The sequence below is a fragment of the Pelophylax lessonae genome (assembly GCF_965119305.1).
Source record: "Pelophylax lessonae genome assembly, chromosome: 5".
Taxonomy (NCBI): Eukaryota; Metazoa; Chordata; class Amphibia; order Anura; family Ranidae; genus Pelophylax; species Pelophylax lessonae.
Genome location: NC_138772.1, coordinates 188,580,875 through 188,607,154, shown reverse-complemented (window position 1 = coordinate 188,607,154; position 26,280 = coordinate 188,580,875). Strand labels below are relative to the sequence as shown.

The window sequence follows — 26,280 nt, the reverse complement described above, 5'->3', positions numbered from 1 at the left end:
ACCAATGAAAATACGCTTATTGTGATTTTTTTTACCAAAAATATGTAGCAGAAAAAAATTGGCCTAAAATGTTAAAAAATTTTGATGTTTACATTTTTTTTTTTTGAATTTTATATAAAAGAATGTGAAAAATATTGTTTTTTTTTTTTTTTCAAAATTGTCGCATTTTTTTGTTTGTAGCACAAAAAGTAGAAATCCCACAGGTGATCAAATACCTCCAAAAGAAAGCTCTATTTGTGGAAAAAAAAGGACGTCAATTTTGTTTGGGTACAGCATCGCATGACCACGCAATTGTCCGTTAAAGTCACGCAGTACCAAATCGCAAAATAGGGCCTGGTCATTGAGCAGCCAAATCCTCCGGTCTGAAAGTGGTTAAGTGCAGCTGTTCTCCTGTCCTACTAAGGTAGGTAAGTAGCTAGGGTAGGGCATTTTAGTGTGCTAAGTTCAAGTAGAGATAAAGTCAAAATTGTTTAAGATACATATATAGTAATGAGAGATTAGAACCTCTGCAAGGTTTTTATGTTGCTGGCTATGTCCCCATTAGAGAGATTTCCCTTCACTTCTTGTCCAGTAGACTTAATGAGAAATTAGAAGCTGTCTTTTCAATGTGTGGGAGGCCTTCTATTAGACATGGGTAAAATTGGCCCGGTAAGCCGTATTCTTACAGCCCCCCCTGAAAACCTAACAAGGCAGCTGGACAGTGTGGTATACATGGTGTGTTAATGGCAAATTTACATTGGCTTGCCAAGTTTTGCCTATCAAATTCACCCATTTAAGTCAATAGGACCATCAGGCAAATGCTTGGCTTGCAGCTGCAGCACATTAGTTCTAATCAAAATTGCTCTTCTGCAAAAAAAAAAAAGAAAAGCAGTTTTACGGTATCTATCTCCTGAATTCCTGGAATCCGATGGTCTACCATCCTCTGAGAAGCAATCCACACTGTCATTTTGGTTTACCCTCACTTTCATTTCCGGAGACATTGATGAGCAAGACGATTAGCGAGGGTGAACCTCCCTAATGGGACACAGATAATAGCAATAAAAACATGACAGTGGTCCTAGCTCCGCACCACTAACCAACACTAACACCATTATTTAATTTATTAAAAAAAGTTTTGCCTTTGGTTATACTTCCACGAGAGCTGGGGAGGGCTTATTACTTTTATTTTTAGCAAAAGTACAGTTGTACTGCAAAGTAAGCCTGTGGAGATCTTGAAGTGGTATTTAACCCAAAAGTAAACATTTACTATATTGCAGCTTACCAATTCTTAGATTTGGTGGCTGTATTAGTTTTCCTTGTTAGGCTTTCTTTAATTAATTATACTTTGCTGCTTTTCAACAGAACACGTTGTCCTGCAGATGAAGCAGTTACAGTGTGGAGACAAACCATATACTACTGACAGGGGTGCTTGTAATGATCAGCTTTGGATTAAATGTGTTAGTTTATCTAAATATGCTAGTCCATCCAACACTACTCTACCACTAGACCAGTATTTCTCAACCTTTTTCCAGGCGGGGCGCCCTTGAAAAGTATTTTCATTCTTGAGGCACCCCTGTCCAAGGCTTGGTTCACGTTACTATATGTCTCGGAACAAATGCAAAATCGCACTCGTTCCTGGCACACAGACAAATGCTCTGCTCTTTAGGGGTGCCATTCATTTTTAATGGTACCCCACACATTGGAAAACATGGGGTGCTTTGGTGAAGCAATTAAAAAAAAAAAAAGGGTCAGGGACTTTTTTCCCTGTATTTCTGCGGGTAGAGAAGCCCATTGAAATGAATAGGCTGCCCTACACACAGCACGCAGCCAAACAGATGTTAACCAAGGGCTTGTTCACATGTCAGGTTGGAGAGGACAAAATCACATGGTTACGCTGTTTTTACCACCCCCAACTTATCCCCCTTTTGCTGCAGAAGCAACAGCTGGCACATGCTGTGGCTGCAGCTGGAGAAATACCCAGGGTAAATGGGGCTGCACTGCAACTACCCCGCAACTGTGTGCATTGCATGGTTGCGGTGTAGTGATGCTGCATTTACAGGCTTAAAACAGGTGGTGAGGAGGCAACACATTGCCTCTTTACCGCCCGTCAAATGCCTCTGAAAAGCGATCTGAGCATGGAGCTAGGGGGGTCAGGATTAAAAGTAACATACATACATACAGTATCTCACAAAAGTGAGTACACCCCTCAACGTTTTTGTAAATATTTTATTATATCTTTTCATGTGACAACACTTAGTGAGCGTACAGCTTGTATAACAGTGTCAATTTGTTGTCCCCTTAAAATAACCCCACACACAGCCAATAATGTCTAAACCGTTGGCAACAAAAGTGAAAACACCCCCAAGTGAAAATGTCCAAATTAGGCCCAATTAGCCATTTTTCCTCCCCAGTTTCATGTGACTTGTTAGTGATACAAGGTCTCTGGTGTATGGGGAGCAGGTGTGTAAATTTGGTGTTATCGCTCTCACTCTCTCATACTCGTCACTGGAAGTTCAACATGGCACCTCATGCTAAAGATCTCTAGGAGGATCTGAAAAAAAAGGATTGTTGCTATACATAAAGATGGCCTAGGCTAAAAGAAGATTGCCAAGATCCTGAAACTGAGCTGCAGCACAGTGGCCAAGACCATACAGCGGTTTAACAGGACAGGTTCCACTCAGAACAGGCCTCACCATGGTTGACCAAAGAAGTTGAGAGCACATGCTCAGCATCATATCCAGAGGTTGTCTTTGGCAAATAGACGTATGAGTGCTGCCAGATTGCTGCAGAGGTTGAAGGGGCGGGGGATCAGCCTGTCAGTGCTCAGACCGTACGTCGCAAACTGCATCTAAGTGGTCTGCATGGCTGTCATCCCAGAAGGAAGCCTCTTCTAAAGATGATGCACAAGAAAGCCTGCAACAGTTTACTGAAGACAAGCAGACTAAGGACATGGATTACTGGAACCATGTCTTGTGGTCTGATGATACCAAGATAAACTTATTTGGTTCAGATGGTGTCAAGCGTGTGTGGAGGCAACCAGGTGAGGAGTACAAAGACAAGTGTGTCTTGTCTACAGTCAAGCATGGTGGTGGGGGTGTCATGGTCTGGGGCTGCATGAGTGCTGCCGGCCCATGGGAGCTACAGTTCATTGAGGGAACCATGAATGCCAACATGTACTGTGACATAGTGAAGCAGGGCATGGTCGCCTCTCTTCGGAGACTGGGCCGCAGGGCAGTATTTAAAAATCATACCGACCCAAACAAACCTACAAGACGACCACTGCCTTGCTAAAGAAGTTAGGGGGAAAGGTGATGGACTGGCCAAGCATGTCTCCAGGCCTAAACCCTATTGAGCATCTGTGGGGTATCCTCAAAGGGAAGGTAGAGGAGCGCAAGGTCTCTAACATCCACCAGCTCTGTGATGTCGTCATGGAGGAGTGGAAAAAGACTCCAGTGGCAGCCTGTGAAGCTCTGGTGAACCCCATGCCCAAGAGGATAGACAGTGCTGGAAAATAATGGTGGCCACACAAAATATTAACACATTGGGGCAAATTTGGACATTTTCACATACTGTACATATACACACACAAACAATCAGGCACAAACAGATACATGCACGCACACACACACGCACACAAACACATGTATATATGCACACATACAGACACGTGTACACACACACATATACAAACACATGTACAAATACAGACACACATGTACACATACACACACAAGTACACACATAAAGACACATATGTAAACACACACGTACACTAATACAGACACATGTACACACAGACACTCACTTGTACACACACAAACACACACACACGTGTACACACAGACACAAGTACACACATACATGTAGAAGCTCTGGTGAATTCCATGCCCAAGAGGGTTAAGGCAGTGCTGGAAAATAATGGTGGCCACACAAAATATTGACACTTTGGGTCCAATTTGGACATTTTCATTTAGGGGTGTATTCACTTTTGTTGCCAGCGGTTAAGACGTTAATGGCTGTGTGTTGAGTTATTTTGAGGGAACAGCAAATTTACACTGTTATACAAGCTGTACACTTACCAATTTACATTGAAGCAAAGTGATATTTCTTCAGTGTTGTCACATGAAAAGGTATAATAAAATATTTACAAAAATGTGAAGGGTGTACTCACTTTTGTGAGATACTGTATATACACACACACACACACGCACGTATAAAGCCCTTTTAAAACATTTTAGCGCAGTGCCTTTGTACAGTTCGGCAGGGGATCAGGGGATCAGGCTCATCTGACAGCCCTTCTCTCCCATGATCCCGCGGCACACCTGAGGACCTCTCGCGGCACACTTGTTGAGAAAGGCTACACTAGACTGATAATGCTGCTGTCCAAAGATGCCCCCTGTTCTCCTTAATCCAGAGTGGGGGCATTCTACTACAGGAAATGGGTTACTGACCAGATCAACAGGTGAAAACAGAAGGGAAAAAAGTCTAAATGTAATACAATTTTGGTTTTGGGTCTAATACCGCTTTAATGTGTATAAGATATTTGCACATTTTTAAAGTGTCCTAAATACCCAGATCGGAGTGCTCAACTTGCAAATCACAACCAGAACATGGAAGGTATACATGAAAAGCAGTATACCCAATATGCAGAAACCAACTAAATCCATCATAAATCCCCCGCTAGAAAAAGACAGATATTTTGAATTAACTAATGTAACCACTAAAACAATAAGCTCTCAAAAACAATAGAACAGGAAAATGAAATGCAACTGATTGCTATAGTTCTATATGACACATTGCCTCACCAGAAAGAAATTCTTACCTGACGGTTGGAGACACTTGAGAGGGGTAAACTCTCTTTCCATTCTTCGGTTAATAATTTCACCTGGCGATAGATACATGTATTAATAATGTGTTTTAATTACAAACCATGAGTTTTTCTTTTTTACAGTATAGCTTTAAAGAGGTTATCTCACTTGATTATTGCTTGGCCAGGATGTGTGGAATAATAAAATGAATCTTATACTGAAGCCTTTGCTCTATGATAACTTTGTGACATTCTGGTTGCAGCTATTCAATTTGCTTAGCGGTGCTATTTTTCACACACTCAACTCTGTGAAAATGGAATTTGAAGCTACATATCTGTTCTATCTAGAGTTGTAAATGAGCTCTCACCCCAGACGATGAATGTCCAGCAGAGAACTGAGATCACCTTCAGAAAGATCACATCCTATGCCTTCAGCAGTAACATAACTACAGTTCTAGTGCATTACATAGTTCACACTCATCTAAATACATAGTTATGTCTGTCTTCAATCCCTTTTCATCATTTATTTCAGATTTTATACTATTAAATCATAATAATATTCCCATCTGAATAAAGCTATTCTTGTCAATCATTTTGTACAGTTCTCTTGCTATATAGAAGTACACCTTCCACTTCTGAAAGCTTGTAAGATGTCTGCAGCAATCAAATGCAGGGCACCCATCCCAAACTGCTGTATAAAGTCTCAAATGCTCATTTTCACTTTTTGACTAAAATGCTCATTTTTACTTTTCTGAGTAGTGTAAAGAGCTTGTGTACCTTCCATACTTTCCTACTGCCTATTAGAGTCACCTATCTTGGTGGTATGCCACTTGGAAGACGTGAAAGGCTGATCAGCTCTTGAGGCTAGTTAAGGGTGTTTACACCCACTTTCATAGTCATCTACAGTAACTTGTAACACCTTACTCCTTTAGTGTTGTCATATGCAATTATCATCACTTTCTGGTAATGTTGAGAGTTGGCCCACCCCACCAGTCTCCCATCGCTTCCGATTGGCACACCACCAAAATAGGCATTCTAATGGTCATTAGGATAATATGGAAGAAGATTGCTGCACCAACTTGAAGGTTTTGTATCTGTATTTGATTTCTGTAGGTATTTTACAAGCTCTCAGCTATGCCAGAAACACTTTAAGATGCAGAACTTTAAACAAGTCAACAACGTTATACATATATTACTAAGGCTCCATGTACACGGGACGTTAGAAAAAACGTCCTGCAAAGCTATTTCTGAAGCCGGGAAAAAGCAGCTGTTAAACGTGCTTTCAGTAGCTTTTTCCATTTGCGTTATTGCACGTTTGGCCACGTTGCTTTTAGCAGCGTTTTTCTGCCTCCATTCAAAATCAATGGTTCCCTATGGGAGCCTATTGATTTGAATGGAAATCGCACCGCAAGTCGGATCCGACTTGCGGCGCGACCTGCACTGTGAGAATCTTGAGGGGGAACTCCACGCCAAAAATGGGAAAAAAACTGCGTGGGGGTCCCCCCTAGGTTCCAAACCAGGCCCGGTATGGAATTTGAGGGTAGCCCCACGCCGAAAAAATGGCATGGGGTCCCCCCAAAATCCATACCAGACCCTTATCCGAGCATGCAGCCCAGCAGGCCAGGAAAGGGGAGGGGACGAGCGAGCGGCCCCACCCCCCCTGGACCACACCAGGCCACATGCCCTCAACATGGGGGGGTGTTGGTGCTTTGGGGCAGGGGGAGCTCTGCACCCCCCACCTCAAAGCACCTTGCCCCCATGTTGATGAGGACAAGGGCCTCATCCCCACAACCCTGGCCGGTGGTTGTGGGGGTCTGCGGGCAGGGGGCTCATCGGAATCTGGAAGCCCCCTTTAACAAGGGGGCCCCCCAGATCCCGGACCCCCTCCCTATGTGAATGGGTATGGGGTACACTGTACCCCTACTCATTCACCACATAAAAGGCAGTGTATGGAAATAACGACAGGAGACGTTTTGGAAAGTTTATTAAAAATCTTCAACCGGCTCTTCTTGTCTTCTCCTCTCCGGGGGTCTTCTGCTCTTTTGCTGTCCGCTCCACTCCGGGGTCTTCTGCTCTTTTGCTGTCCGCCCTTCTGCTGTCCTCTCTTCTTTTCTTCTCCTCTCCGGTCTTCTGCTCTTTTGCTGTCGGCTCTTCTTCTTCCTCCGGTCCTCCGACGACGTCTCCGGTGATAATGCCGGTCTCCGGTCTTTGCAGCTTATATAGCCATTAGGGGCGTGGCCCCTGATGACGTCATCGGGAGGCCCCGCCCCCTCACGTCACAGATGACGTCATCTGTGACATGAGGGGGCGGGGCCTCCCGATGACGTCATCAGACGTCATACACACCAAATGTGATATCATCTGTACACAAGGATCTCACTTTTGCGCATCCAATTCTCCTACATGTAATAACAGAAACATTACTAACTTCTTTACAGCTAGTGCCCCGAATAAAAAGAAAGGCACTCTGATAGCAATCAAGAACTCTATCTCTTTTTAACTGCACTTGTGTTAAAGACCCAGAAGGATGCTACCTTATAGTGGTAAGAACCATCAACAACTCCCCTTAAACCATTTTATCAGTTTATGCTCCCAATGTCCACCAACTAAGATTCCTCCGCAAACAAGTTCTTGCTATTCAACAAGGTGTAGTCGTGTGGTGTGGCAATTTCAACATCACCCCTAACTCCCACATTGACTCCACATATCTCCCTAAGTGATGCAAACCTGCTTTAAACCAATTGATATTGAACCTGCGTTTGTACTATGTATGGCGATGTCAGCACGCGGAAGAATGTGATTAGACATTTTTTTCATCTTGTCACAACATGTACTCCCACATTGACCTCTTTCTGCTGGACCAGTGGACCTTTCAAAAGGTTTCATCCTTATCCATCCTTCCTACCTCCTGGTCGGACCATTCCCCAGTTTTCATCACAATCCAGGATAACCCCAAAACTTCCCCAGCCTTTCTTTGGAGAATGAACACCCACAACTTACAATCCACACTCACCATTCAGACTTATTACGCACTAATGTGGAAGACTTTTTTGCATGTAATACAGGTTCAGTAAAAAAACCCTCACACAGTATGCGCAGCACGCAAATCTTTTGTGCAAGGTCTCTTCATACAACTGGGGGCTCGGGACAAAAGGCAGAGGAGGCAGTGCATTGACAAGATATTAGCTGAAATTCAGACCATCGACTCCGTCAATAAACAGCGCCCTACAATAGAGAATCCAAGATTCTTAAATTGAGACTTGAACGCTCACTTCTTATAAAAATCTTTTTTGATAAAACCCAAAAGCGTCTTAAAATGCAATCATATGCTTGCAATAATAAACCAGGGAAAATATTGGCGCATCAGATTAAGGGGCACCACACTAAAACTCATATCTCTTTCCATCTACTACCCTGCCTCTAAACAAAAATTAACCACAAGCTATAGCAAATGCATTTATTGTGTGTTCTACAACAATCTATATAACCTTAAAGATGACAAATCTATAATCCAACCAGATGCCTCTATTCTGGCATTTTTTTCTGATTCTGTTCAGCTTCCTAAACTAACTGACGCCCAACTAGCTACCCTTAAGGCTCCATTCACAACATTAGAAATAGGAAAATCCATTGATTCACTACCTAACAAAGCCCCCAGACCTGATGGTTTCATAGGGGAATATTACAAACAATATAGAGATCTGCTTATTAAAGCAGAGTTCCAACCAAAAGTGGAACTTCCGCTTTAGGTAGTCCTAACCCCCTGACATGCCCCATTTGGCATGTCATTTTTTTTTTGGGGGGGGGAAGGTACCGTGGCGCCCTGAGCGGAAGTTCTCCTCTCCCCCTCCCTTCCTGCAATCTTCTGGGACATGTCCGAGGTCCCAGAAGATTGCCGGCCAATCAAGACGCGCAGCGCAACTCGTGCATGCGCAGTGCATACCCGGCTGTGAAGCCGCAAACTGTCACAGCCGGGTGCCCACACCAGTGATGCCGGCGCCGAGACCAGAGGGAGAGGATCGAGGCTTCGGGCGGCCGCATCGCTGGACCGTGGGACAGGTGAGCGTGTGCTTATTAAAATTCAGCAGCTACATTTTTTGTAGCTGCTGACTTTTAATAAACACAGAAAAGGCTGGAACTCTGCTTTAAGCATATTTCTCCTATGTTCAATGCTGCTGCCTCATCAGCCTCATCCCTTCAGGAAATGCTCAACGCCTTAGTCATCCCCCTGCTGAAGCCAAGTAAGGAACCTACTACCCCCAAAACATCCGCCCAGTTTTCCTCCTTAACCATGATACTTAATTGTATGCTAAAGCAAAAGCCAAAGGATTATTCGATTTACTTCCAAACCTGATTCATCCTGATCAATCAGGATTTAAAAAAGGACGCCAAACCTCTGACGCCACCCGCAGGATGATAAACATTATCCATCATGCCGAATACCATGGAGTGCCTTCTCTGCTTCTATCTTTAGATGCAGAGAAGGCATTCAACAGAGTCCATTGGTGTTACTTAGACCAGACGCTGTGAAAATTTGGTTTCCAGGGCTATATCCTATCAGCGCTATTAGCACTTTACTCTTGTCCCTCAGCCCAAGTTTATTGCTCCTCCCGGTCCTGCCCCCGCACCAGTGTCACTTGATCTGATTGATAGCAGTGGGAGCCAATGGCTACCGCTGCTATCAATCTATTCAATAAAGGGCCTGGGACAGCGGCTGGAGCTGCTGGGCTCGTGCTCGTTGCTGGAAAGACCGGGTTTAGGTAAGAAAAAGGGGGGGGGGGGTCTGGGGGACAGCTGAAGCAGAAAAGGTTTTTCACCTTAATGCATAGAATGCATTAGGGTGAAAAACTATAAGAGCTTACAGCTCCTTTAACCCCTTGGGAGTATCTCAGCAAAATCATAATTCCTATTGCAGAGGATGCCCAAAATTTTACTTGCATCTTAGTGCAGATCTCTGGGTAAAATCAGTTTGTAGGAAGTGGCATTTCTGGGGAAGTTTTGTACACCCACCATGTACAGAAGGCCACCAGATTGCCATATTGCATTTTACAGAAAATTACAGAGCTGCAGATTGAAAAGGAAAGGTCATTTTTAATAACATTATTAAACAATCTGGCTTGTGTAGAAATGCATATGCTATATTATTATTATTTATTTTATATACTTTTTTGAAAAAGTGGAATTACCCTTTAAATGAAAGTGGAATTACCCTTTAAATACAGGAATTTGTCCCTCTCTTCTGTACTGCAGTGTAATACCTGATTAAATCAGACCTTTATGAGGTATCAATGAAAATGACATTATCAGTTCCATATATCCCAGTGTTCTTGAGTCTCAGTGTCATATCTGTCATTTAGATGTACATCTTTATGGCTTGTGTGACTTGTCAAAAATATCAACTAAATTGTTTCCAACATTCAATTCAATCTGAATTATAGTTCTAGGAAGTCTCTGTGGACATTGATGACAGTGTAATTAGCACTTCACATACTTTACTGAGAGGCAAAAATAATTTTTAATTATTTTATTAGATTTAACATTTTGCATTAACCAAGGACTCCACATATGCGGTAGTGAATCTACAGCTCTAAACGTTACCTCCAACCCCAACCTTTTCGTGTTTTGGATAGAGTGCAGAAGGCGTAAAACCTCTGTCAGGTTTTACTGCTCTCTATTTCAGCTCACATCATGGGCATCAGCTCAGGAAGTGAGGGGAAATCTTCTTAGTACACACGATCAGAAAATCGGAAAAGACAAAAATTGATCGTACGATAATCTGATCATTCGTACACAGCTTTCAAGAGTGGATTATGAAATTTCATACAACTATATCCGAAGGTACAAACCCAAAAGGTTACTCAGATAATTGCAGAGCAAGCGATGATCGTTTATTCAGTATGGCATTTGTTCGAAAAAAAAACAGAAGACCAAGACGCATGCTCGGAAATGAAAGTATACATTACAATACAACACATTTCATCACTTCCGAAGTTGCATTCTGTCCTATTCATAACTTTAGTAATTCTCATCGTAAGTATAAGGCTTTAGTCAGCAATAAAAACCAGGCAGAGGTTCCACTCTAACTTCTCTCCATGCCATCATAAACTAAGAAAAATGTTTTGGCTTGATTATACGGTTACAGTGAGGTCACTGTCTTTGTACTTTATATTCTTTTAGTGATAAATATCAGCTTAAAGTATATGTAAACTCTAACAATGAATGTCTCCTATATGACTGTAAGGCTATGCGTTTTGCAGCAACACACTACAGTGCATTTAACATGATTTCTTATGGGTCACGTTCACATCTGTGCATTGTCAAACGAAGCATTCTTTGAAAAGGGTGAGGGACGTTTTTGCCTGCAGCGGGTTACGTTTTTGGTTCCATAGACTTAGAAGGAAATGCAGCAGAAATGCATTAAAAAACCTCATCAGTACCCATCAGTGCAGCCTAATCAGGACACGTCAGAGAGGGAGGAAAAAAATACTTATTTACTAAATTTTAAAACAAAAACTAATAAAATAATAAAAACTGTTTTCTCAAAATCTTTTTGAAAAAAGTATTTTTTCATTTGTTTAGCAAAAAATAAAAACCTCAGTGGTGATTAAATACTAGGGATCAACCGATTATCGGCAAAGCCGATATGCACTTTTCCCGATATATCGGAATTGGGCCCCCGGAGGTTACCCATATTGCCAATATTTCGGGAAAGTACTTGTATGGGAGTGATGCCTGCAGCTAGAGGCATCACCCCGGTACCGGTGTCCATAGCCGACGGTCGACTGTCTTGTAATGACTACCAATGCGGCTGAGAAGTTGCTCGGCTGTCATTACAAGGAGCGGGTCCCACCGGGAGACCCGGGCAACCAGCCTGCACGGCCACTGAAGACCCGATCAAAGCCGCATATGGCTCTGATCGGGTCTCCATGAGTGACATCACTTCCGGGGACTGTCTGGCGCCAGATTTAAAAAAATGACAGCATTCAAACCAGTCAAACTTTGCGTTTTGAATGCTTTTAAGTGCAGAGGAGGGGTTTGGGGTCTTTTAGACCCCCAGATCCCTCCACAAAAGTACCTGCAAAAAACAAAATAGTATTTTTTTTTAAATGTACAAAAACATCGGCCCATATCAGCTGATACCAAAATATCGGTATTGGCAACGAAAAACCGATATCAGTCGATCACTATTAAATACCACCAAAACAAAGCTCTATCTCTCGGAACAAATTATAAAAATTTTGTTTGGGTAAAGTGTTGCATGACCACACAATTGTCATTCAAAGTGTGACAGCACTGAAAACTGAAAATTGGCTTGAGCAGGAAGGGGGTGAAAACACCCAGTAGGTAAGTGGTCAAAGGATAAGTTCACCATTCTGAACATGTTACACCTATATTTAGGGTGTAACATGTTCAGCATCAGCCTGCTCTCCCCCTATGCCCCCCCCCCCTTTGGGGCAGCGAATCTGGGGATCTTCTTCCGGTACTCGTTGCCACAATTCAAAGAGATAACTTCTAAACTATAGGTACTGTAAATATCTCCTAAGCTTGCACTGTTTGGAAATATTTACTATATATACCGCCAATGACGTAATCGGTGCATGTGCTTCCTTCAGAGCCCTGTGCCGTGACCATCAGCACCCCCTGCCGCATTTGAGGGAGTGACGTCATCGGCGCTTTAGCCATCACAGCGTCAGAGCCTGCGAACCCGGAAGAAAAACCAGGGAAAATGTCAACCATCTCAGCGGTTAGACAATTTTGGCATTATGGGGAACAATAGTGCCCCATTGTTGGTATCATTGGGAGGAATAGTGCCCCATCGTTGATGTCATTGGGAGGAATGGTGCCCCATCGATAATGTCAGTGGGAGGAATAGTGCCCCATCGATGATGTCAGTGGGAGGAATAGTGCCCCATCAATGGTGTCAGTGGGAGGAATGGTGCCCCCTTGTTGGTGGCAGTGGGAGAAATGGTGCCCCATTGTTGGTGGCAGTGGGAGAAATGGTGCCCCATTGTTGGTGGCAGTGGGAGAAATGGTGCCCCATTGTTGGTGGCAGTGGGAGAAATGGTGCCCCATTGTTGGTGGCAGTGGGAGAAATGGTGCCCCATTGTTGGTGGCAGTGGGAGAAATGGTGCCCCATTGTTGGTGGCTGTGGGAGAAATGGTGCCCCTTTGTTGGTGGCTGTGGGAGAAATGGTGCCCCATTGTTGGTGGCAGTGGGAGAAATGGTGCCATATTGTTGGTGGCAGTGGGAGAAATGGTGCCCCATTGTTGGTGGCAGTGGGAGAAATGGTGCCCCATTGTTGGTGGCAGTAGGAAAAATGGTGCCCCATTGTTGGTGGCAGTGGGAGAAATGGTGCCCCATTGTTGGTGGCAGTGGGAGAAATGGTGCCCCATTGTTGGTGGCAGTGGGAGAAATGGTGCCCCATTGTTGGTGGCAGTGGGAGAAATGGTGTTCCATTGTTGGTGGCAGTGGGAGAAATGGTGCCCCATTGTTGGTGTCAGTGAGAGAAATGGTGCCCCATTGTTGGTGTCAGTGGGAGAAATGGTGCCCCATTGTTGGTGTCAGTGGGAGAAATGGTGCCCCATTGTTGGTGTCAGTGGGAGAAATGGTGCCCTATTGTTGGTGTCAGTGGGAGAAATGGTGCCCTATTGTTGGTATCAGTGGGAGAAATGGTGCCCCATTGTTGGTATCAGTGGGAGAAATGGTGCCCCATTGCTGGTGTCAGTGGGAAAAATGGTGCCCCATTGTAAACACTGCCACATTTGGTATTATGGGGAACAATAGTGCCTTATTGTTGGTATCATTGGGAGAAATAGTGCCCCATCGTTGATGTCACTGGGAGAAATGGTGCCCCATTGTTGGTATCTGTGGGAGAAATGGTGCCCCGTTTTCGGTATCTGTGGGAGAAATGGTGCCCCATTGTTGGTGTCAGTGGGAGAAATGGTGCCCCATTGTTGGTGTCAGTGGGAGAAATGGTGCCCCATTGTTGGTGTCATTGGGAGGAATGGTGCCCCATTGTTGGTGGCAGTGGGAGAAATGGTGCCCCATTGTTGATGGCCTTGGGAGAAATGGTGCCCCATTGTTGGTATCTGTGGGAGAAATGGTGCCCCATTTTTGGTATCTGTGGGAGAAATGGTGCCCCATTGTTGGTGTCAGTGGGAGAAATGGTGCCCCATTGTTGGTGTCAGTGGGAGAAATGGTGCCCCATTGTTGGTGTCAGTGGGAGAAATGGTGCCCTTTTGTTGGTGTCAGTGGGAAAAATAATGCCCCATTGTTGGTGTCAGTGGGAGAAATGGTGCCCCATTGTTGGTGTCAGTGAAAGAAATGGTGCCCTATTGTTGGTGTCAGTGGGAAAAATAATGCCCCATTGTTGGTGTCAGTGGGAGAAATGGTGCCCCATTGTTGGTGTCATGTGACTGAATAGGGTCTCGTATCAGTGGGAGGAATAGTGCCCCAAGGGCTAGATAAAGGCAAGCAAAGGGCCACATCTGGCCCCCGGGACACATTTTTGAGACCACTGGTATAAAGTAACTGATTTGCACAACTGTCACAGTTGAATATCAACGCAAGAGGAAGTGGTGGCAAGAGGGAGTGCCCAAAAATAGAAATAATACCAAAGAGGCCCAGATCTTATGTGGCCAATCAGAGCATCACAGGCTCTAAACAAAGGCTGAAGTTAGCAGCCATGTCTCACTTAGTGTGTAGGAGGAAAGAAAGCCTCCTGACCACCAGCCAGCACCAGTACAATGCAGTACAGTGCTAACAGTATACAAATCCACCCCCTACAGTCAAGTGATCCTGGAGGGCTTTCAAGTACTGATTCAGTCTCACTAAACATGGAAGGGAAAGCTTTGTTTAGAAGAAACAGGCATCTTAAAGCAGAACAAAAGTTGAAAAAATAAATTGTGACCAGACAGGCTCTTTATAGCAGAAGAGATATGCAATGTCTCCTCTGCAATAAAACAAATTAACCTGCCTGTTTGCAGTCTCCTGTTGAATGTAAACTGAGCTGTGCATGCGTACATTTTTAGCATAGCCCCAGTGACCCACAATGAGTGACATCATCCCATGCCAGCCAACCAAGATGGCTAGAAGAACCCGGTGTGAAGATGCAGGCTCCTGCAAAGGACCTCGTGGTCACCACACCGCTGGAACAGAGAAGTATTTTTGACTGCAGTTCTGCTTTAAAACAGATGTGTAGGTGGACTTTTAAATATAACTGCACTTGTGTTCACAAAAATAAGAACTACTGTGACCTGTGCAATGTCAGTACTGTTTTGTTCAGCAATGGAGCTAGACTGCCTCAGCCCACTGAAATGAATGAAAAGACTGCCTATCTAGATAGTGAAGTTATACTTTTTAACCACTTGCCGACCGCCGCACGACTATCTACGGCGGCGGTCAGCCCCTCACAGGCAAAGTGACGTAGGTCTACGTCGCTCGCCTGTGAGGGTTTAGGGAGCGAGCGCGCGCCGCCGGAGGCGCGCTCCCGCTCCCGCGTGGTCACGGACCCCCCCGCGCGTGTGACCGGCGGACCCGATCGCCGCCGGCCACTCTGCGATCGGCGGGGGAGAGGGAGAAAGTCAGGCAGCTTGTGTAAACAAGCTGCCTGTCATTCTCCTCTCTGTATGAGAGATGATCACATGGATCTACTATGTAGATCCATTGATCACTCTGCATACAGTTGAAGCCACAGCCAATCACAGTTAGAATCACGCCCCTAGGGACACACACAGCCCCTCCCTCTCAAATAAAGTTAACCCCTTCACTACCAGTGTATTTTTACAGTAACAGTGCATATATATAGCACTGATTACTGTAGAAATGTCACTGGTAACCCCAAAAGTGTCAAAAATATCAGTCAAGGGTCCGATCTGTCCGCCGCAATGTCGCAGTACCGCAAAAAAAATCGCAGATCGCCGCCATTACGCGTTAAAAAAAAAAACAACAAAAATGACAAAAATCTTTCCCTTTGTTAGTAAACGCAATAACTTTTGCGCAAACCAATCAAAATACGCTTTTTGCGATTTTTTTTACCAAACATAGGTAGCATAAAACAAATTGGCCGAAAATATTAAAAAATTTTGATTTTTACATTTTTTTTGGGGGGAATTTCATATAAAAAAAAGGGAAAAATATTGCTATTTTTGCAAAATTTACGCTCTTTTTTTGTTTATAGCGCGTGATCAAAAAATCGCACAGGTGATCAAATACCACCAAAAGAAAGCTCTGTTTGTGGGAAAAAAAGGACGCCAAATTCGTTTAGGTACAGCGTCGCACGACCGCGCAATTGTCCGTTAAAGTCACGCAGTGCCGAATCGCAAAATACCCTCTGGTCGTTTAGCAGCCAAATCCTCCGGGGCTTAAGTGGTTAAGGGGTGAATTTAGAAAAAAAAAAAAATGCATAGTAGTTTTGCCAGTGAAAATATAATATTTTCTTTTTTGGCAATTACATGTAAGGTCATTTCCTGTGCCAGTTGAATGTGTTTCATACATTTAACCACTTGATCTCCAGGCCTTTTTCCTGACACTTTTGTTAAATCAGTATTTTGTGCTAGAAAATGACTTGGAACCCCTAAACATTATGGATTTTTTAAAGCAGAGGCCCTACAGAACAAATTAGCGGGTTTTGAAATTTTTGATGTCACAGGGTATTTGCGCAGCGATTTTTCAAACACAATTTTTTTCTGAAAAAAAAATACACTTTTTTTAATTTTAATGAAAAAAAAAAAGAAAAACACAAATACACAACCCAATTATTTAATTATTTGGTGAAATATACAAAATTATGTTACGCCTCGTAAATAGATACCATACATGTCACACTTTAAAATTGCGCACGCCTGTGCAACAGTGACAAACAACATAAATTTTACTATCCGTAGGCACTTTCACCCCCTTCATGCCCAGGCCAATTTCCAGCTTTCAGCGCTCTCACACTTTGAATGACAATTGCGCGGTCATGCTACACTGTACCCATACGAAATTTTTATCATTTCTTTCATACAAATAGAGCTTTCTTTTGGTGGCATTTAATCACCTCTGGGTTTTTTATTCCTTACAAAAAAAAAAAGAAAAAAAGACAAAATTTTGAAAAAAAAAGTTTTTTTTCTCCTTCACTGATGTGCGCTGATGAGGCGGCAATGATGGGCACTGATGAGGTGGCACTTATGGGCACTGATGAGGATGTACTAATATGCTGCACTGATGGGCACTGATAGGTGGCACTGATGAGCACTGAGAGGTGGCATTGATGGGCAATGAGAGGTGGCACTGATGGGGGCACTGATAGGCACTGATGGGTGGCACTGATGGACACTGATGGGCAGCACCATCAGTGCCCATAGTGCTGCCAGTCAGTGCCCATCAGTGCCTAGATGAGCAGGCACTGATGGGCACTGACTGGCAGCACTGTGGGCACTGATGGCGGGCACTGATGCTGGGCATTAACTGCCACTTTTTTTACATCTTGTGTAATCAGGGCACTGATGATCAGTGCCCTGAGTACTTGTTTTTGTCTCCCCTGTGAGGAAGAGTCGCTGATCGGCTCTCCTCGCCTCACACACTGACAGTGTGAGGCGAGGAGAGTCGAATAACGGCACTTCCTCATTTACATGTGACCGGCTGTGATTGGACACAGCCGATCACATGGGTAAAGACTCACATCATTGACTCTTTACCGAGATCAGGATCGCGCCGTGTCCTACCAACACGGCGGGGTCACGATCGCCGCTCCGCGCGCGAGGCTGTTCTGGTGCGCCGTCATATGACGGCGTCTAAGGATAATAGCTACACTGCTCTGCCGTCATTTGACGGTGGGCGGGTAGTAAGTGGTTAAAGGAGTTGTAAATACAGGAAGGATTTTTATCCTTATGACTTCTATGCGTTACGCTAAAAAGCCTTCTGTGTGTAGCAGCCCCCCCAAGCACCCCTAATACTTACCTGTGCCCCATCTCTGTCAAGCGATATCCACGAGTCCCTCGGCTGTCCTGGGACTATCCCTCCTGATTGGCTGAGATACGGCCGCAGGCTCCCGAGGCTGTCAATCAAAGTCAGTGAGCCAATCAGGAGATAGAGGGGCGGGGCCAAATTGTGGCAGCAACATATTTACAACCCCATCCAGCTGCCTTTGAAGCTCAATGCTAGGTTTATAGCAATAAAAACATGTGGTATCTGTTGCGTGAGCAAGGCCTATGGTCTCTGGAAGACACATGTGGACTAATTTACTTAAGGTAGGGGTCCCTAAAGAGGAAATAGATGGGATTCCTTCACCAGCTGTGCTAAAGCGGTGGATGCGAGTGGTTGGGAAAGGTAGATTTAGTCACGTTAGGTGTTTTCACTGCCATAGAAATGGGCATTTTGCTAGAGTGCCATGATGTGAAGACTGGACAACAGCAGGCCAGTGTTCCCAGGATAGCACAGAGAGAAATGAAGGTTCTTCCCGTTGGAAATCTATGCCTTTCCGTGAAAGTGTTACAAGGCAACATTGGGCACCATATAATAGTTTTGCAGTTAGAAATGGGCAAATAGAGAAATGTAAGCAGTGAGCTGTTTTTTGGCACAGTTGGAAGGAAAATATAATCTGCTTTGTCTCTTACTATTTTAACCCCTTCTGGACCGCCTCACACAGATAAACTGCAGCAGGACGGCCTTCCTACGCGAAATCACGTACCTGTACGCAATTTCCCGCACTGGGTCCGGCGACCCGCTTTCGCTGTGATTGAAACAGATGGGCTACAGCAGCAGAAGACCCCACCAGGTGCCACTTCTGTCAGCTAAGAAAAGTAAACTGAGGCTACAATTCACACAGATTCACCAAAATTGGATAATAGAAGATTGGAAAAAATGTTGCCTGGTCTGATGAGACTCGATTTCAGCACAAACATGAAAGCATGGATCCATCCTGCCTTGTATTAACGGTTCAGGCTGGTGATGGTGTAATGGTGTGGGAGAAATTTTCTTGGCACACCTTGGGCCCCTTAGTACCAATTGGGCATTGTTTAAAAGCCACAGCCTACCTGACTATTGTTCCTGCCCATGTCCATCCCTTTATGACTACAGTGTACCCATCTTCTGATGGTTCCTTCCAGCAGGATAATGAGCCATGTCAAAAAAGATCAAATCATTTCAAACTGGTTTCTTGAACATGACAATGAGTTCACTGTACTCCAATGGCCTCCACAGTCACCAGATCTCATCCAATAGAGCACCTTTGGGATGTAGTGGAATGGGAGATTTGCATCACGGATGTGCAGCTGATAAATCTGCAGCAACTGTGTGATGCTATCATGTCAATATGGACCAGAATTTTTGAGGAATTTTCCAACATCCTGTTGAATTTATGCCACGAAGAATTAAAGTATAACAGAGCTGCATGATTAACCACTTTGCCACTGCTCACTAGAGCTCTACTGCGGCAAAGTGGTTCGTTATCGCCTGGCGACGTAGACCTACTTCGCCAGACACTCCCCTCTCTCGCCGGCGCGCGTGCGCCGCCGGAGGCTCGCTCCCGCTGTATTCAGTCACAGCGGGAGTCGGGCCAGGGGAGGAGCATCGTCGGGGAATCGAGTCTGGAGATCCGCCCGCTTGTGTAAACAGAGCGGGCGGATCTCCTAAGTGACAGGCAGGGTCAAATTGCAGGGTTCTGAATAGCTGAACCTGCGATCTGTCCTTTTGTCAGTCACCTCCCCCCACACGTCAGTAAGCACCAGGCATACATTAACCCCTCCCTCTCCAATAAAATGAACCCCTTCCCTGCCAGTGTAATTTTTACAATAACAGTGCATATGTATAGCACTGATTACTGTAGTAATGTCACTGGTACCCCCAAAAGTGTCAGTCAAGGGTCCGATCTGTCCGCCGCAATGTCGCAGTCCCGCAAAAAAAAAAACGCAGATCGCCGCCATTACTCGTTAAAAAAAAAAAACACCAAAAATGACAGAAATCTTTCCCTTAGTTAGTAAACGCAATAACTTTTGCGCAAACCAATCAAAATACGCTTATTGTGATTTTTTTTACCAAACATAGGTAGCAGAAAACAAATTGGCCAAAAATTTAAAAAAATTTTGATTTTTACATTTTTTTGGGGGGGGATTTCATATAAAAAAATTTGAAAAATATTGTTATTTTTTCAAAATGTACGCTTTTTTTGTTTATAGCGCAAAAAGTAAAAATCACACAGGTGATCAAATACCACCAAAAGAAAGCTCTGTTTGTGGGAAAAAAAGGATGTAAATTTCGTTTGGGTACGGCGTTGCATGACCGCGCAATTTCCAGTTAAAGTCGCACAGTGCCAAATCGCAAAAAGTGGCCCAGACGTAAGACAGCAAAATCCTCCGGTGGTAAAGTGGTTAATCGTTAAAAAAAAAAAAATCCCAATCTCAATTCACCCCCCCCCCCCCCCCCTCCAAATCCTAAAACAGCATTTCCTCCATTCTTACAGAGCCGTTCTCTGCTCACTCACAGCTGTAAAGAAAAAAAAAAAAGGAGGAGGAGCCCCAGCAAATGTTTATCAATGTTGTTAAAGAGGTTGTACACTCTTTTAAAAAAATTTTTTTTTTTTTAGAAGCTGCAAGAGAAAGACATAATGAGCTAGTATGCTTCGCATACTAGCTCATTATGAAATACTTACCTTAGAACGAGCCCCCGCCGTGCCGCTCTCTTACCTGTATGACGGGCGACATGACATGTCGCCCGTCTTCCGGGATCGCGGCATCCGGTCATCTGATTGGCCGGAGCCGCGGTGACGTCACTCCTGCGCACGCGCACAGGAGCCGACGGTCACGGCACGGGGCTCTGAAGGAACGGCACGATCAGCCGTTCCTTCAGAGCGCATGCGCCAGTGACGTCACTGGCTGCATTAAAGGTAAATATCTCCTAAACGGTGTAAGTTTAGGAGATATTTACAGTACCTATAGGTAAGCCTTATCATAGGCTTACCTATAGGTACAACTTCCTGAGGAGGGTTTACTTCCTCTTTAAGGCTACTAGATCTAAACACAATGCTTTACAATGTATATTTTTGTTCTTTTAGAGCAAAGAAATGAACTTCCGTCTGTAAGGGAGGGCAGTTTAACCTCTTAAAGACTAAGCCTTTTTCTGACATTTGCTGCTTACAAGTTAAAATCAGTATTTTTTGCTAGAAAATTACTTTGAACCCCCAAACATTATATAGATATTTTTTTATCAGAGACCCTAGAGAATAAAAAGGCGATCATTGCAATCTTTTATGTCAGACTGTATTTGTGCAGACGTCTTTTAACCACCTCAATACTGGGCACTTTCACCCCCTTCCTTCCCAGACCAATTTTCAGCTTTCGGTGCTCTCACACTTTGAATGACAATTACTCAGTCATGCTACACTGTACCCAAATGAAATTTTTATCATTTTGTTTACACAAATAGAGCTTTCTTTTGGTGGTATTTATTCACTACTGGGCTTTTTATTTTTTGCGATATAAGCGAAAAGATAACGGAAATTGTGAAAAAAAAAAACAATATTTTCTTCATTTTGTTTTAAAAGAAATCCAATAAAATCAAAATTCGTCATAATTTTAGACCAGGATATATTCTGCTACATGTCTTTGGTAAAAAAAAAATCCAGATAAGTGTATGATAATAGGTTTGCGTGAAAGTTTTAGAGTCTACAAGCTAGGCTACCTATCATCGAAAATTTATCAATTCTGATGTACTGATTACCTATCTCATTTCTTGAGGCCCTAAAATGTCAGGACAGTACAAATACCCCCCAAATGACCCCCTTTTTGTAAAGATGACAGTCCAAGGTATTGGGGTATCGTAAGAGGCATAGTACGTTTTTTAAAGTTGCAATATTTTTTTGCCCACAATAGTTGAATGAAGTTGTAATGAAGATTTCTTTCCCCCCCCCACAAAATTGTCATGTTAACAAGTTATTTCTTACACATGGCATAGATAAATTTGCAATTACACCCCAAAATATATTCTGCTACTCCTCCTGAGTATGGCGATACCACATGTTGTGAGACTTTTCCACAGCCTGACCACATACAGAGGCCCAACATCCAAGTAGCACCGTCAAGCGCTCTGAAGGCATAAATTACACATTTCATTTCCTGAGTACCTATCACATTTTTGAAGGCCCTGGAGCACCAGGACAATAGAATTACCCAAAAAATGACCCCCTATTGGAAACAAAACACCCCAATGTATATTCCATGAGGCACGAGTCTTTTGAATGTGTCATTTTTTTCCACAAGTTTTTGGAAAATGTGTAAAAAAAATGAAAACCTATTTTTTTTTTTTACACAAAGTTGTCAATTTATACAATTTGTACATAGCAAAAATGACACCCCAAAAAATATTTTTCTACACGTCCGGAGTATGGTGATACCACATATGTGAGACTTTTCCACAACCTGTTCTCATACAGAGGCCCAACATTCAAGGAGCACCGTCCGGCGTTCTAGGAGCATAAATTATACATTTCATTTCCTGAGTACCTATCACATTTTTGAAGGCCCTGGATCATTTTTTAGCCATGTGGACAGATGTGCGCTGATTCCTGGGACAGATGTGTGACAGATGTTGATCACTGGGATGTGGCAGATGTTCACTTTGACAGATGTGGCATATGATGTGCGCCAGATGACTACAGATGTGATAGATGATCACTGACAGATATGGCCGATGATGTGTGCCAGATGATCACAGACAGATTTTGCAAATGATGTGCGCCAGATGTGGCAGATTATATGCGCCAAATGTGGCAGATGATGTGCGCCAGATGATCACAGACAGATGTGCGCCAGGTGTGGCAGATGATGTGTGCCACATGTGGCAGATAATCTGCGCCAGATGATCACGGACATCTGTGGCAGATGATGTGCGCCAGATGATCACAGACATAAGTGGCAGTTGATGTGCACCAGATGTGGCAGATAATCTGCGCCAGATGATCACGGACATCTGTGGCAGATGATGTGCGCCAGATGATCACAGACATAAGTGGCAGTTGATGTGCACCAGATGTGGCAGATAATCTGCGCCAGATGTGCACCAGATGATCACGGACAGATGTGCGCCAGATGTGGCAGATGATGTGCGCCAGATGATCACGGACATATGTGGCAGTTGATGTGCACCATATGTGTGCCAGATGATCACGGATATATGTGGCAGTTGATGTGCACCAGATGTGGTAGATGTGCGCCAGATGTGGCAGATGTGTGCCAGATGAGCGCCTGATGATCAGACATATGTGGCAGTTGATGTGCGCCAGATGTGGCAGATAATCTGCACCAGATGATCAGAAAAGATGTGGAAGATGTTCACTGGGACAGATTTTACTGGGACAGATGTGTGACAATTGTGTTTTATTGTGGGGGCACTGTGTTTGGGGACACTTTTGGGGGCACTAGCACAGGGTGATAAGTGAGTAAAGAGCAGTAAAACAGCTCTATACTCACTGATCGCCGCCTGCCAGCACCGATCCGCTCTCCTTCTCCTCACTTTGTGAGGAGAAGCAAAGCCGATCACCGTGAAAATGTCTCTATTTACATCACATGACGGCTGTGATTGGACACGGCCGTCATGTGATCAGGAGGGCCAATCACAGAGCCCTCCTGTCGAGCGGTGTTGCTCTGTGTCCCGGGGACACAGGTACATCGGGATGGCGCAGCTGCGTGATCTCCCTCCTTCTGCAGGACATTCCTGAACGTCCACTCAGAAGGAGGAAGCTCCCACTCGGCCGTATATATACATTGGCCGGGTGAGAGGTGGTTAAACACAGTTTTTGGGAAAAAATACAAATGAATGAATAAAAAAAAAAAAAAAACTAAACAGTAAAGTTAGCCCCATTTTTGTGCATAATGTAAAAGATGATGTTATGCCGAGAATCATGATCTCTATTCTGAGCAAAAAAATTGTGATTCTAGTTTTATCCAGAATCGTGCAGCTCTAAAGTATAACTAAAGGCAAAAAGTTAGCTTTGGATAGAGTGAAGAGAGATTAGATCCCTTGTCAGTTTTTACTGCTGTTTGTGCCCCCCGTTAAGGGGATTCACCCTCTCTATATGTCCTGTTTACTTTTATAATTAAAAGAAAACCCCAAATTTTAAGTTGTCCCTAGAAAAGTAATAAAGGGGAAATCTTCCATGGGGACATTAGTTCTGGTGACCTGGGGGTTGCCAAAGAATTTCCTTCATTTACAGGGGATTTTCTTCACTTCCTGTTTGGCTTTGGGACAGGAGGTGAAGAGAAATCTCAGAAATGGAGCACAGGTGGCAAAAAAAAAAAAAATCTCACAGGGGGTTATAGTCCTCCCTTGCTCTATCCAAAATTAAAAACCAAAAAACGTTTTTTGCCTATAGTTTTACTTCAAGGCAGTTCTGAAGAGAAATGGGGTCTAACCTGGTACTAGCAACAAGGTGTACCTAATAATAAATTGGCCAGTGACTGTATATTGTACATTCTCATCAGTCCCTGCCTTAACCACTTGCCGACTGCGCACAGTATATTTACTGCGGCAGTCAGCCCCTCACAGGCAGAGCAACATAGGTCTACGTCGCTAGCCTGTGAGGCTCTGGGGAGCGGGCGCGGTCGCGGACCCGATGTCCGCCGGTCACTCGGCGATCGTCGGGGGAGAGGGAGAAAGGCAGGCGGCTAGTGTAAACAAGCCGCCTGTCATTCTCCCCTGTGTAGAAACAATGAACATACGGTTCTACTATGTAGGACCGTTGATCATTGTTACTACACCTCAAGCCACAGCCAATCACAGTTAGAATCACGCCCCTAGGGACACACACAGCCCCTCCCTCTCAAACAAAGTTAACCCCTTCACTGCCTAATTTTACAGTAACAGTGCATATTTATAGCACTGATTACTGTAGAAATGTCACTGGTAACCCCAAAAGTGTCAAAAATGTCAGTCAAGGGTCCGATCTGTCCGCCGCAATGTCGCAGTACCGCAAAAAAAAAAAACGCAGATCACCGCCATTACGCGTTAAAAAAAAAACAACAAAAATGACAAAAATCTTTCCCTTTATTAGTAAACGCGATAACTTTTGCGCAAACCAATCAAAATACGCTTTTTGCAATTTTTTTTACCAAACATATGTAGCATAAAACAAATTGGCCGAAAATGTTAAAAAATTTAGATTTTTACATTTTTTTTGGGGGGAATTTCATATAAAAAAATTTGAAAAATATTGTTATTTTTGCAAAATTGACGCTCTTTTTTTGTTTATAGCGCATGATCAAAAAATCGCACAGGTGATCAAATACCACCAAAAGAAAGCTCTGTTTGTGGGAAAAAAAAGGACGTCAAATTCGTTTAGGTACAGCATCGCACGACCGCACAATTGTCCGTTAAAGTCACGCAGTGCCGAATCGCAAAATACCCCCTGGTCAGGAAGGGGGTAAAATCTTCCGGGGCTTAAGTGGTTAAAGGGGCTCTATGATCCCAAACTCACATTCATACACATACTAGGGCCAATAACCCTACTAGCATGTCTTTGGAGTGTGGGAGGAAATGCAAACTCCATGCAGGTAGTGCTGTGGTTGGAATTTGAACCTACAGCCCTAGCACTGCTAAGGGGAAGTGCTGACCACCACTAGTAGCTATGAGCCATGTGTACCTGCAGGAGGATGCATAGGTGCTCTGGGGATATTGCTGCTTTGAGGTACAATACACTCTGGTGTGACTGAAGAATGTGTCCCTACCGTAGCTGAGGACACACAATACAAGCAGCTTCCATTCACTGTCCTCCTCCATGCAGCATCACTATTTATTAAGGACAAGATTTCTCCACATCACTGGATGAAGGAGCAGCAAAATCAGCATCTGCCTTCTATGTGACTGTGTGCGTTTATCACCACAGGTCACCCATCAATCACTGACCCTGTCCCCAGCACTACACATGTACCTCGTGCTGATCTGCAGATTCTTTCCTGATAGTCTCCTAACGCTCAGCACTCACTTCCTGGTACCGTATGTCACCTAAAACACTGCACGCCGTACATCTCCTAATACATCTGCCCTCTCCGCTCTGCTAGAGTGAGATCAACTTTGATTTATTTCCTTGTTTTTTTTACTACCCTCAGCATCAGCAATTTTACATCAAGTGTGTTCTAACAAGATTTGATATATATATATATTGTACATTCTCATCAGTCCCTGCCTTACCTGTATATATATAATCGCTAATCGCTCAGTGTCTGCTGCTCCTCTCTGTCAAGCCCTCCACTGGCTTCCGCTCACCCAACAAATTAAATTCAAAATACTAACAACATCTTACAAAGCAATCCACAGCTTAGCCCCTAGCTACATCACCAGCCTCGTCTCAAAATACCAGCCTAATCGCTCTCTTCGTTCCTCTCAAAACCTCCTACTCTCTAGCCCCCTCGTCACCTCCTCCCATGCCCGCTTCCAGGACTTTTCCAGAACCTCTCCAATCCTATGGAACTCCTTACCCCTATCTGTGCGATTATCTCCCACCCTTTTAGCTTTTAGGCGAT

General features: G+C 44.0%; 1 protein-coding gene across 1 annotated transcript in view; it reads right to left on the bottom strand.

Moving 5' to 3' along the window:
- The window catches only part of TPK1 (thiamin pyrophosphokinase 1), an 846,565-nt gene extending 820,798 nt beyond the window's left edge, over positions 1-25,767 (bottom strand). Inside the window, exons 1-2 of the mRNA XM_082257543.1 lie at positions 25,689-25,767; positions 4,802-4,864 (exon numbers count right to left, since the gene is read on the bottom strand). Of these exons, the coding sequence (XP_082113669.1) occupies positions 4,802-4,844 (43 nt within the window). The 5' untranslated portion in view covers positions 4,845-4,864; positions 25,689-25,767. The remainder of the gene's footprint in view (positions 1-4,801; positions 4,865-25,688) is intronic.
- Positions 25,768-26,280: the final 513 nt, after the last annotated feature.